The sequence below is a fragment of the Eptesicus fuscus genome, chromosome 15, assembly GCF_027574615.1.
Source record: "Eptesicus fuscus isolate TK198812 chromosome 15, DD_ASM_mEF_20220401, whole genome shotgun sequence".
Taxonomy (NCBI): Eukaryota; Metazoa; Chordata; class Mammalia; order Chiroptera; family Vespertilionidae; genus Eptesicus; species Eptesicus fuscus.
The window spans coordinates 55,025,085-55,039,563 of NC_072487.1; the positions used below are offsets into that span (position 1 = coordinate 55,025,085).

A 14,479-nucleotide genomic window follows, 5' to 3' on the forward strand; every position below is an offset into this window, starting at 1 on the left:
GGGTCCTGTAGGTTTTCCCAGGGAGCTGTAGCAGCACCAGAGGAGACATCTCATCGCACTGCAGGGGTGCTCAAGGGGTCTTCCGGAGCCATTTCAGGAACTCCAGTGTTCGTCTGAGCCAGTGTGCATCCACTCTGGGTTCTTCTTTACAGCATCTGTACCTACTGTCCTATACCAAAGCATTCCTAGGGATGAAAAACACATAACACTCCCCCACCCCCAAATAAGGAAAGTACAGGATCAGACATACGATAGAGCCCCATTGAGCTCCATCCCATTCCGGTGGAGCCATAATGACTAGACAAATTTCTTTTGTTGGGCTGAAATCCTATTCTCTCCTGTTTCTCCAAGATTAAGTGGATTAGAATGTCACAATTCTTAAGTAAATTACTTTCTAAAAAATATATATTTTATTGATTTTTTACAGAGAGGAAGGGAGAGAGAGAGAGAGAGTTAGAAACATCAATGAGAGAGAATCATCGATCGGCTGCCTCCTGCACACCTCCTACTGGGGATGTGCCCGCAACCAACGTACGTGCCCTTGACCGGAATCGAACCTGGGACCTTTCAGTCTGCAGGCTGACGCTCTATCCACTGAGCCAAACCAGCTTCAGCTTAAGTAAATTACTTTTATTTGCAGCATCATACATTAGGATTTTTAATGTAGATATTATTATAACGTGGACAGGCCAAAGGAAGCAACAATGAAGTTCTCTTTTTTTCTTCAGAGGAGGCACAAGTCTCAAAACGATTTGTTAGGACCAATTCGAAAGCCATTCTTTATGCAGAAAGACAAACCAACCTCCCCCAAACCAGTGCAATGCTCAGTTAGAAAACAAAAACTGCCATGATGATGATTTAAACACTAGGCTTGTGCACTCATGCTATCAGGGTTTGCTCACCCGGTGGCTATGTCTGCTGATTAAAGCCATATCTCTTTTACTGGAAACCTCTTTTGATTATTAATGAAGGAAATTTTGAAGATGGCAAGAAAATTACATTTCCTTTGGAAATTATAGTTTAAGTGTAGTTTCTTCAACTGGCTTTTTAAAAATTGAGAAGGCCTCAGCCTTATAGATTAATGAGATTTTCATCCCTTAATTCCCACTCAAAAGCCCTCCCCCCCTACTTATTTACGTAATAAGTCTTCTGCACACATCTCACCTGTCAGAAATGACACAAGTCTTCATTCCCTAGAGTAGGGCTAACCATCCTGGATGTTTGGGCAATTGTATTTCCAAAGATTTTCTTTTCTTTCTTTCTTTTTTTTAAACAAATATATTTTTATTGATTTCAGAGAGGAAGGGAGAGGGAAAGAGTGATAGAACCATCAATAATGAGAGAGAATCATTGGTCGGCTGCTTCCTGCATGCCACACACTGGGGATCAAGTCCCCAACCTGGGCATGTGCCCTGACCAGGAATTGCACCTCTGGTTCATAGGTTGAAGCTAAACTACAGATCTATGCCAGCCAGGCACTTTTTCACATTTTGTACAGTGTAAGGCTTTTCTCCACTATAAAAATCTCGGATATTAAGTAAATTTTCAGCTGTGCATACAGGCTCTACAACATTCTCTACATTTGTAAGGTTTCTCTTCAGTATAAAGTCTCTCATGTACAGTAATACAAGAATGCCTTTTAAAGGCTTTTCTACATTTTTCATATGCATAAGGCTTCTTCCCAGTTAGAATTCTGTGATATTCACAAAGTTCTCACTACTGTTAAAGGTCTGATGACACTCCTCACATCTATAAGACTTCTCTCAAGTATGAACTCTCTGCTGTACAGTAAGGGTTGAGGATTTGCTAAAGTCTTTGCCATATCCTCTACATTTGTAAGGCTTCTCTCCAATATGAACACTCTGGTATGCAGTAAGGTTTGGGAAGCTGCCAAAGGATTTGTCACATTCTCTACATGCATGTGGCTACTCCCCAGTATGTGTTATCTGATGGTTAGTAAAGCCTGAGGAATGCCGGAAGGCTTTGCCACATCGTCTTTATTTATGGGGCTTCTCTCCAGTATGAACACTCTGATGATAAGTAAGGGATGCTGAGGCAAGTAAAAGTTTTGCCACATTCTCTACATTTATAAGGCTTCTCTCCAGTATGAATTCTCTGATGTGCAGTAAGGGTTGAGGCCTGCTAAAGACTTTGCCACATTCTCTACATTCATGAGGTTTCTCTCCAGTATGAACTTTCTGATGCATAGTTAGGTGTGAGGACCGGCTAAAGGCTTTGCCACCTTCTTTACATTTATAAAGCTTCTCTCCAGTATGAACACACTGATGATGATTAAGGTATGAAGATCAACTAAAGGCTTTGCCACATTCTTTACACTTGTAAGGCTTCTCTCCAGTATGAATTATCTGATTTAGAGTACAACCTGAAAGCCAATTAGATGTTTTACGAGAATCTTTACATTTATAAGGTTTTTCTCCAGTATGGATTTTTTCAATTTATTTGGATTGAATATTGGACTGAAGACTCTACCACACACATTCCATTTGTAAGTCTCCTCCCCAGTATGAATATTCTCTTGTTCAGTGTAATTTGAAGATTGCAGACAAAATTTGACACATTTACTTGCTTTGTGTGTCTTCTCCACAATAGGAATAACCTGATGTATATTGTGATTGGACATTTGGACAAAGACTTTTCCACTTTTATAAGGGTTCTCTGCAAACTCAGTTCACCAATGATTATTAAGATATCACTCTTGCTAAAGTTTTTCCAATGTGCATTCCATTGATAACTTGTGTTTCCATTATATGTACTTAGTATTATTTCAGAGAATAAGTCTTGTATTCTGGGCTTTGGAAAAAAGGCCTGGGTATCTTCAGATGACATAGCCACAGAGACCAGGTTGCTATAGTTCTCCAACATCACATCCACGTACAATTTCTGCTGAGCTGGGCCCAGGCATTCCCACTCCTCCTCAGAGAAATCTATGGCCACATCCCTGAAGGTCAGTGGTCCCTGAGAAGCAGCCATTTGGTCCTGGTTACTGATCCTGGTCCTGGGATGTTTTCTCAGGTGACAATTGAGGAGTCACAGAACGTGCCTTCAAAGGCGCCCACACATCCTGTTAATCACCTCACCTCACACCCACAGTCAGAAGGACCTGGAAATGAGGAAAAGGCCATCCCTTCCTGTCCGCTATGAGAGGCTCCGGAGCGGGAATTTCAATAAGGACTTCAGCGCCTGCAGTGACCCTCAGCCTTCCCTGCGTGGGGAGGTGGAAGGAGAACATCAGCTTTAAAGCCCCAAAGATTTTCTTTAGTGTTTTTGACTGGAGTAGATGACAGCAAAGGCTCTGATCTCACATCTTCACTTTTTTCCCCTTCCTCTGCAAGAGGGAGGTGATGCCTTTGGCGTCAGTGTCTAATGACTGGCATTCAGCTAACCCACTTGTTATTCTTACCTTGCCCAATTATATTCATTCCTCTAAAGAAGCCGGGCACTGGGGCAGTCGAACCTAAGAGTATGTGTGGATTTGGAGCAGAGGTTGTTCCAGAGCCCTACAGGACTATATCCTATAAGAACAGCATAGGTTGTTTTGGATATGGCTCTTTAGATTCATAGAACAAAAATCAATTGCATTATGTGAAGCCAAAAAGGAATTTCTTAAAGGATAAAAGTGAATCCTATGAGTCCCTGAAGCATAGCCTGGCTTCAGCATAAACTAAAATGAGAATCTGAAAAACCACCAGAACCAAGATTGTTCTTTCTCCCCAGGCTTTCTGGTCTCCTGACTTTTCATGTCCACTTTATTTTTTTCTCTGTGTGTCTGTCCATTAGCTTTCATAGCTGTTCCAGGTACAGATGGCCACACTAGGCAGCTCTGTAGTTCTGGGATCTGTAAGTCCTGAGTTCAAGTGATCAACAAAGACACACAAAGGTCTGTGAATCATCCAGCCAGTATGGTTCAGTGGTTGAGTATCGACCTATGAACCAGGAGGTGACAGTTCAATTCCTGGTCAGGGCACATGGTCAGGTTGCAGACTCGATCCCCAGTGTAGGACGTGCATGAGGCAGCCGATCAATGATTCTTTCTCATCATTGATGTTTCTCTCTCTCTCCCCCTTCCTCTCTGAAGTAATATATATTAAATGTCTGTGAATCTCACTTCAGATTCTTGAGAGAGAAGCTCATGCCATAGTTCAAGTGGCCTGCAAGCCAGGGAATCAGTCTTGCAGTAGAAGCATGACTGGGTTCATGTGTAATTCTCAGAGGACAATCAGGGTCTGGATGACCATCTCAGATGATGTCAACTACCAGGACCAGTGAGATATTTTCTGTCTTTTAAAAAGTTTGAGTAGAAGTGAAATGTACATTTATCCATGTTAAACCTATAAGGAATAACAAAATATCTGATTTCTTTGATTTGGGGTTTGGTTATTCTGCTCATTTCATGCCAGTCAGAATACCTGCTCTTATATTTAATTTAAAAATAATTATTTCATTAAAATTATAAATCAAGTTAATTATTCTAAAGTAAACAAATGCAACTTGCTAAGGAAATATGTTTCAAGTTTGGGAACCACAGAGGAAAATTAAAAAAAAAAAAAAAAGAGGATCCTGGTGTTGAAAAACCAACTCCGGGATCCACTGCATAATGAAGGAGATTCAGGGAAAGCATAAAAGCTACAATTCTGCTGCCCCATTAGGGCAGTCCCTTTGAGACTGACCTGCTCATAGAGATCACTGAGAGCTTCTCTGCTTACATTAGTGTTCTGTGCTATGTAACAAATTGCTACAAACGTAGGCATTTAAAACCACTCAGCCTTATATCTTGCCGTTTCTGTGGGTCAGGAGTCTGGGTGTGAGTTAGCTGGGTTCTCTGCTCAGTGTCTTATTAGGTGGAGGTTAAAATGTCAGCTGGGACTGTGATCTCACCTGAGGCTCAGGGTCTTCTTCCAGGCTCACTGGTTGTGCAGAAATCAGTTCCTTGCAGCTATAGGACTGAGACCCTCAGCTCTGGAGTCAGCCTGCCATTCCTGGCCATGTGGTCTTTCCCACAATGTGGTGGTTTGTTTCTTCCATGTCTCTGATGCTTTGACTCTTTTGACTTCACTTAAAGGTTTCAGCAGATTAGGTCAAGCCCACACATTATAATCTCTCTTTTCATGAACTCAAAGTTAACTGATTAGGGACCTTAATCACATCATCACAATTCCTAAGTCTTTGTCATATAATGTAACATAATCAAGGGAGTGACATCCTATTATATTTATAGGTCTTGCTGACACCCAGAAAGAAAGATTACACCAAACATGTACACCTGGGGCAGAAATTTTGGGAGCCAGCTCAGAATTCTGCCCATTACAGAGGTCGCCAACCTTTCGGACCTCACAGACCACCAGTGGTCTGTGGACCACCGGTTGGTGACCGCTGCATTAGAATACAATGAAGACTGAAGATTAACTTGGTTCAAACTCACCTAGGCATAAATTCACCAGTCTTTGGCATAAAGGAGAATTGGACTATGGGCCTAGCTATGTTCATAAACTAAAGGAAATCCAAATAATGTATGCTTTTATTCCACCAGAACTGTTTTTTGGCTATTCTTCTCTTACATTGGTCTGACTTTTTTTGTTAATTTTCTCATTGATTATAGATACTTGTATAACACACGTACTATTATATAACGCTTTATGTATCATATGCTACACAAAGACTTTCTCCAAGTCTTCTCATTTAATTCCACTTTCCATATTATGTTATACCCCTTAGAGTATTTCCCCCCAATGTGGCTCAGAAAAGCCAAAGTTATGTGTCTAGGATTATAAAGCCAGTCAGTGGAAGAATAGAGACCAAAGGTTAGGCCTTCATCTCCAAATTATGGGGGTATTTTCCTTCTTAATTCTCCCTTATGTCATCAGAGTATAATGGCTAAACGTGACATATCATGACCAAGAGAACATTTAGCTACCCTCAGGAATGATTCCCAGGGCCACCTTCCTTTGATACTTAACTGAGAAGAGATTGAACACAGTTTGTGTATCCTTTCTCTAACCCTCAGTATCATCTTTAAAAGCTGAGCAGCCCAAGACCTTGTTAGCATATCCTACTCCCACAGGGCAGCGGGCCTCTACAGATTGACATAGTGGGCAACACCTTCAATTTTGTGGAGTTTCTGATTGGTTGGTTGATTTTGGGTAAGTCATGGGCTTATGTGTCTGCCCTCACTCTCTGGACACACTGATATGCTACACACACACACACACACACACACACACACACACACACACACACACATTCACATTCACTCAGATGAGTCTATACCACCATTGCCTCTCCCCCACTCTCTCAGCTTCTATCAGGTCATATAAATGAGTGCTCCACAATTGCCCCAGACTTTACAGACTGATGGAAAACATTCATGTCATCTCAGCCTCTTCTCTCAACTTTGTGACCTTCCCAGCTATGACTGTTTGTGACATTCGCTTTTCTCTGATCAGCAGAGATCCTGGGTAGAAACACAGTGCTCTCAACCCTGAGACGCTGGATTTCAAGTAGTGGTGGATTCTGCCTTCTGAATCCTTGTGGAATGATCAGGAATGAATGCATTTTCATATACAGGGTATATTGGATTGTCATTCTTAGAAAGAGACAGCTGAGGAAAATCCCTGGTACATAAGCTCCTTATACCTCATTATCCCCCCGCCCCCACCCCACAGCCATAGATGCTCCTTTCTCACTGACATCGTCAACCCTTCCACCAGCTCTTGGGTCCAGCACGGCTTCACCATCTGCTCATATGACACCAACATTATGGCTTCCCTCCATGCATCCCTAAAGGGGGCTGGAGAAGGCAACAGAGATGGCAAGTGTGCCAGCTGGCACCAGTGGTGTAAACCTAGACAGTGATGAATCGTGGCCCAGACAAGGAGGAAGAAGGGAGGATGCTGATGGCTAATTGTGCAGTGTCATCAGTGCAGCGAGGCAGACAGGCCTCTCTGCTCCTGGAAGTGGAACCAATGTGGTGTTTCTGTCCCTGCAGTAAATGCATAAGCTTTTTTTTTTTTTTTTTTTAATATATGGTCACGAGAGAATGTTCCGTGGAAAAGAAATCGAGAACTGAATTGTTCTATTTTTGCATCTGTGCATCTCTAACTGACATCTAACTAACGGGCAATTTGAGATTGCTTGAAAATGATAGGGAGGGGTTTATGGCTACTCATGGGAAGCAAAGGCAAGGGGACTCATGCCAATGGGTCCGTTCTGTCCCATAGGCTGCCCAAGTTCCCACCCACCTCTACTATCCTGAGTCTCCAAGCATTCCTGTTCTTTACTTCATGCCCTGCAATTAATTGATTCATTCACTCATTTATTCAATGCTTTCTGGATGCTGCTTTCAAGATTAAATTGGTCAGGCAGCTATTCAAAATTTCAAATTTAGACATCTGACCATTATTGTTGATTTCGATGTATTTGATGTTAAGACAATTCTATGTCCTAAAAGTTTCTATTCTCTTTTCTGTTGAGTCCATTTACAATTTACACCATATGTATGTGTATGTGTATATTTTTGCTTTTGTTTACTTCATTTTTACCTTTCCCTCTTTTCAATGAAAGTGGTAGCACAGAAGCACAGAAATGTAATACCCTTTCTCAAAGAGGAAGCTAGATGCTATTTTTGTTTTGGTTTTGTCTAAAAAGCCCTCAGAGATCCTGACTTTCTCCAAACATATATCTCCCAAGGACTGATGATGCCAAGAGAGAGACAGACGTGTTTCTAGCCACATGGATGAGACACACAGAAATTGTAGATCATCCCCATGCAGGAGACAGACAGCTCCAGAAGCAGAGCCCCTAAACTGTTGGCATCCTAGTGTTATCTCAGCTTCAAATCACTTAGGTCAACTGGCTAGATTCCTTCCCATCAGGTCAGCTCAGTTGACTGGTCAAGCACAAAAGAAATAGAAACATCATGGCCTTGACTTTATAAACTGGTTTCTGGCTTTAATACTAACTACTTATGCCCCTGGGTTAGTAATTCCAGGGCTGGAATAAGAACTTTAGACTTCCTAAACCCTGAAAAGATTATGGTTTTCCCCTACTGCCCCAATTTAAAGACATAAATGATGTACCAATACATCTTCCCAAGTTCTGTATTTTTCCCCATAATGATTACATTGACACTTTTAAGCAAATCAATATTTAAAAATATTCTCTCTCCATTTGAGTTTCCCTGCTTTGCTGCTGTTCAGTCTAAGCACATGTTTAGTTTACTTGATTTATCATTGGCCCGTTGTCCTTGCTGGGCCTTGATTTTCTCCCCTATGAAACAGGGCATTAGACGAGAAGCTCCCCAATATCTCTTCCAGCTTAGTTTTCGTAATTTCATCGTCTCAAAGACGTTTACTATCTATTTTTATCATCATCTTATCTTGGCCTTTTGGTTTCTTCCAAATACAAATGAGAAAAATAATGTTGGCATTTCCATATCCCCTCAACTCCACATACCTATTAAAGGCAATATCTAAACCTTGGTGAGTATCTGGGACATTTCTGAGTCAAAATTAAATGGTAATCAAGTCCCTTTTTATGTCTAACCCTATGAAAGATACAGGTCTATAATAAGATGTGATCAGCAGCAGAGTCCTTGATTTATTGGTAGAAAGCATTTTGGAATAAAGACAAAAGCTTTTTGGAAAAGGACAAAAGTTATAAGTGATGTAGAATACCTGCACTGTTTTCATCCCTACCAATAATTTAGGGTGTGGTTCTGAAAATTTCCCTTGGCCTAAGCTAAATTCTAGGCTTTAGCTTTCCTGTTTCCTTCCTTCCTTCCTTTCTTCCTTCCTTGGTCATTCATTCATGATTGCCCTGCCTCTAATATTTTATAATAAGGTAAGTCTACCTCTCACAGTTTATGGAACTTCTCATGAACAGACCTCACATCTACATCTTGCCAATTCTTCTGCCACTGCCCTTTGACTTTTCACCTCTGTCCTGAATGGAAATATTGCCTCGGCTCCCACGTACCCTCTGAGAGGGTGGCCGCAGAGGCTGGGTCTCCTGCACGCCTTGCTGTGCTGTGCCTCTCAGATGGGAGCTGTGTGTTATTTGCTGGAAGGTTTAGATAACAGATGTTACAAGGCAGACAGGCAAGCACACACTCCCGGAGCCCAGAGCATGCTGAGCCAGGCACGCACACACTCGCCAATACCAATACCAGGAGAGCTGCGGGGTGATGGAGGGACTGTGCTCGGAGGGGCGAGCGCTGCTGCGAAGCCCTGCTAATGTCTCTGTGTGGCCATGCTGTATTTTCAGCTTGTCATCATGGCCGGGACAGTGCTGCTTGCCTACTACTTCGAATGCACTGACACTTTTCAGGTGCACATCCAAGGATTCTTCTGTCAGGACGGAGACTTAATGAAGCCTTACCCGGGGACAGAGGAAGAAAGCTTCATCACCCCTCTGGTGCTGTATTGTGTGCTGGCTGCCACCCCGACTGCTATTGTAAGTACAGAAATAGACTCCCTGCTTTGTCGTCAGATGCTAAACCACATTCCTGTCTGCCTTCTCTCCTCTTTCCTCCCTTCCTGGGCATTCAGCAGCAGCCTTATCAGGGGCATCCTGTTTCAGCCAAAACAGAGTCAGTGTGACTCTGCATAAAAGCTCATTGAAATAGGTTTTGTCTTTTATAAGTGGCTTTTGCTTTCTGAATTTAAATATATATATTTTTTAAGCATGTGTGAATGTCATAACTCAACAGGCATGGTCGGCTAATGTGTGAAGGACAGCTACTGTGCTCTTGAAAAAATATACGGTGGGTGGTGTGCATTAAGAAGAGGTCTTGAATGCAGATGCCGGGGTTGATATAAAGCCTCTGGATCAGAGTGGCGTAGAACCCCCGGGGCCTGTGTCTCCTGCTGTTTTGATTGAACTTCCAGAGATGAGAGCAATCGCTTGACCTGATGTTTGCTCTGATTCATTCTTGATGCTCTGGTTCTGTTCACGTTACATCACATTCAATTAAGTTGTAACTTTACCTTCATTTATTTCATTCCTTTCTCTCATGAGGCCAAAATAAAGGCCAGACAATCCTTTAGGGAGACTGTTTCAAAGCATAAAGCTCACATATCTGGATTATCTGGTAAAGTGATTTAACACTTAGACATTTTAATTTTAAAAATGGCTTGGCAAGGGTTTTAAAAGGAACATTTCCGTGCCTAAACATGCTACAAAGTCAGATTGTCTGGGATGTAATCGCAGTGATCATTTCTCCACTTTTCTTCCAATAAATGCCTTCCCAACTCTGCCTCCTCCCCCACCTGCCCTCTCCTTCTCCCCTCTTTTTTGGACAGTAATAAAAATACTTGCTGGTGTGCTGAGGAATATACTGATTGCTCAGACATTCAACTCAAGTATTGTTTTCTATGCATATTTTTGCTTGCTTTAAGATGAGAAATGGAATAAACTTTTGAAAGGTAATGTGGACATAAGGAATCATAATGCTTTATTATTTTAATCATTTTGATAAGACTGCTGTAGGGATGAGGGTCAGCACTGATTAAACATGATGTGTCAAAGTGATTAATACAACCAGTTTTGCAATCCTACACTTAGATTCAAATGCTGGCTGTGTGACTTTGGGCAAGTCACTCTTTGCCTGCCCCCGCCCCCATAAAAAATGGGGGTAATGTGACTATTGCATAGAGTTGTCTCAAGACTTAAATCAGATGATACATAAACATGCCTTAGCTCGGTGTCTGGCATGTGTGTACTAAGTGGTTAGAAAGAGGGGAAAAAGAACCTGTCTGGAAACACAGCCACAAAGCACCTTCAGATAGTCACAACAATCTCACTTAGGATTGTTGATGCAAGCATATAGAAAAGGATTGGTAGATTCGTCTACCTAAAAATAAACATTTCTATCGAAAGAAAAAAGTATATAAAACCTGCAAAAAAGTTTGCAGCATGTGAGACTCAAATGTAAATATCCTTCATACTTAAAAAGATGAACTTTCTGAAGTAAAAATGGGAGAGAATAGACAAGTATCAAAACAATGAGTTGGCTGTGTGCATATAAACAATTTTAAACTCACTGATTATTAAAGAAAAGTAATATTTAAAAATACAGCATTTTCCCCATAGAAAATTGGCAAATGTTTTAAAGAGACATATAGCCCATGTTGTTGAAGGTGCAGATGCTTTTATGCAATTCTAGTCAAAGTGTAAAGTGACATTTTCCTCCTGAAGAGCAGCTTGTCAAAGATGTATTGAGCATTTTATAAACTTCAGACCCAAGCATTAATTCCATTTTCTGAACTTAAGTTATGGAAATAATCAGAGTTTTAAAGAAATACAAAGATTTGTCTATAGGGATTTTCATCTCAGTAAATAGTTTAAAAAAGTTTAAATAGTTTAAAAAAAAACTTGGAACTAACTAAATACACAATATTATAGGATTGTGTAAATACAGTATGGGTCAGCCATGTTTTTGAAACACCTTTAATAGCAATGAAACCTGCTTGTGATTTATTGTTAAGATTTTTTAAAGGCTAAAAATTTAATATAGAAGGGAAACCTTTTTCCCTTCTCCAAGATAATCTAAACTTCTCTTAATTTTCTGGCTTTGTTTCCCTAGAAAAAGAAAGGGAACAGAATAAATGTTTAAACATGTCTAAAATTCTCTGTGTTACTAGCCAAAACTAAGCCCTGATTGGTGAATACATCTGGACTCAGAGAACTATAATTAGCCAAGGAGGTACCATGCTTTGACGTCTGAGTACAGAGATGCCGGAAACTTGGCATGTCCGTTTTGGGGCCATGAAAGCTACGCCTATATCGGCTCCCACAGGGCTGAGGCTTTTCAGCCTGGTGGCTCCTGCATCCTCTTGTAAACCTGTGGTCCCCTTACACCTGAGCTGTAATGCTCTGCTGGACCATGGCAAGGACACGTGCTGAAGAGGAGCATGTGCTGCTGCCCTGTGGGCAAGCTATGATTCCTCCCAAGGGGACCAAGGCCACGTGTAGGATGTGGTTGTCTATGGGTCTGAATATTTAATAGACCCTAAGAAGATACCTTGTGCGTGTTGTAAGTATACTCCCAAATGTATACTTATATATAAAAATACTAGTAAGAAATAAACTAAAATTTACAATGATTATGACTGAGTATTAATGGTACAGTTCATTTTCTTAATTCTCTTTAATACTTTTATATATTTCTTTCCACTTCTGCATGAATGCATATTATTTTCAAATCAAAATATATATTCTAAAACAGATTGTATACTCCAGTTCTTCTGGTGATAAATTATGAAATGACCAGTCTTTAATAAGACTTTAAAATGGCAATTCTAAAAAGCATAGACACACATGGTCAAAAAACAAATATAGAAAAATAGAACTTCGTGAAGAATTTTCTCTTCTCTACATGCAAAAATTATAACTCCTTTATACTAAGTTTTTCAGCAGAAACTCTTCTCTAGGATGCAGATTTTGATCATCTCTCTTTCATTGATTTCTCACCCCAAATGACACAATTAGAGAGATCAGATGTTCCAATGGGAGGCCAAGGCAATAGAGTCAGTGGACAGTAAACTGAGTAGTAAGAACCTACAGCTCTATTCCAGCTCTCAAGTACTGAACCCTGATCCAGACTTTCTACTCCTTTGCTTTTCCTGATGAAAATGTGACCAAGGATGCTGGCAGGTCCCTAAGATATGTGCTGAGGAATAGTCCATAAATGATAGAGATAAGAATAACATCTTTTAATTTACTTATATTCTGCAGCCCTGCCTAATTTATCCTTACTACATGCCAGTGAAATAGAAAAGAGACATCTCAAAAAACATAGAGAAGTTATATGGTGCAATTCCCTTCGTTCTGAGTTGAGAACATTGAGACTTAACTAGGTCCAATGATTTGTCGAAGGTCCCAGCTAGTTCTATGTATGACTGGGTAGATATTGGATCCACTTTTATTTTCTTCCTGAATGAGGGGCCTTGCTAGGAACCAGAGTTGATTACAGCTGATGGGTTAATGGCAGAGAGCCATGTGGCCTTTGAACCCTGCGGATGGTGCTTGATCTTCCCCCAAGGTCTGAAAGTAAGTAAGCAGCATCAGGTCAAAAAGCGGAACTCTCCAGACACTCAGAAACATTGCCTGGGAGCAAGGAGCTGTGTTCATTTCTTCTGCCCCATCCTAGGGAGGGATGGCTCATCCAAAAGCAGCCTTTATTGGGCCACGGGGACACAGATCCCAAGAGCCTAAGTCAGCACAGGCCCTGCTTCTGAGTGCGCACCCTTCATTCTTCACCTTGCAGAGTGACCCGACTCAGGTTTGATCTGACAGGTGAGGCAGGGATCCCCAGCATGGCTTTGCCTCCAGTGACTGTGTGACCTCTGGTAAGTCATGTTCCCTCTATGGGTTCCCTGTCTCGTCTGTAAATAAGAGGAGGGGTTGGGCTACATGATCTCCAAGATCTCTCCCGTTCTAATATTTCATGAGAGCTAGAAAAAAAAAAAAAGAACATTTTGATTGATAGGCTCCAAATGTCAGATTCTCGATCCCCAGGTCTCAACTTTCTTTCTGGAGTTTAATTTTATAACTCTGTACCTGGTCAGGTGATTCATAGAACTGTAGCTTTTTGGTTATATTCTCTTTATTTTTTTATTCCTCCTTAAACGCATATCCTGTTTCCCCTAGAGTCAGAAGAAGGCAGGGGTCCTCTGGGGTAACTCACTAATGGCAATGTTCAAAAAAGTAGCTCCACCTAGACCAGCCCTTGGTTTTCTCTGCATTCTCAGGCACATTAGCCATAGGAAAGCCTAGCACCCTCACTGCACTGTGTGTCTATGGACGCGCATTAACAGCCCCGCTTAAACTTCAGGGACACACAAGAAAGACACAGGGGGAAAAGACAACGTGTGTTTGACCTGTCATTTCCTATTTCTCCTTTGTGCTTTGTCAGAAAAGATCAGCATCGTGTTGAGGCAAGGTCACGTGGGAGAAACTGCACAGGGACAGGCCCTGCTGTCCCAGACCTTCAGGAGAGGTTAGAGCTTGGAGGATTTATTGTGTCCAGAACCGTTTGGCTGAAAGTGGTGGCCCACTCTTCCAAGAAATCTACAGGGCGCACTCGGACCAACTTGAAAACCCTGGCTGACTGCTGCCTCGGGCCTCCTCAATAAACTCAGCCACTCCTAGTCCAAGGCAGAGAGCCGTTTAGATAAGAGGATTTAACTGGGCAGAGAATCTGATTTACCCTTATTTGATCTCCGCTCCAGTGCCACAGGGCATGAGAAAATGGCTATTAAGCCCTTTCCCCGGCCTCACAACAAACTAACAGGGGAGTATTTAGCATGGAAGCTGCAGAGCATTTGATGCCCAGCTGAGAGAACTGGGACAGCCCGCCATTTGCATGCAAGTGTGCACGCACGCACAAGCTTGGCTAAAGTTTCCCAGGGAAGGAAGGGACAAGCACAGTTTGATAGAAAGGCTCAATGTGGAGGAAGTTGTG

At 41.6% G+C, this 14,479-nt stretch overlaps 1 protein-coding gene across 1 annotated transcript in view; it reads left to right on the top strand.

The window, feature by feature from the left end:
* PLPPR1 (phospholipid phosphatase related 1) overlaps window positions 1-14,479 on the top strand; it is a 96,453-nt gene that overhangs the window by 50,898 nt on the left and 31,076 nt on the right. Inside the window, exon 2 of the mRNA XM_054727275.1 lies at window positions 9,280-9,468. Coding sequence (XP_054583250.1) covers window positions 9,280-9,468 — 189 coding nt within the window. The remainder of the gene's footprint in view (window positions 1-9,279; window positions 9,469-14,479) is intronic.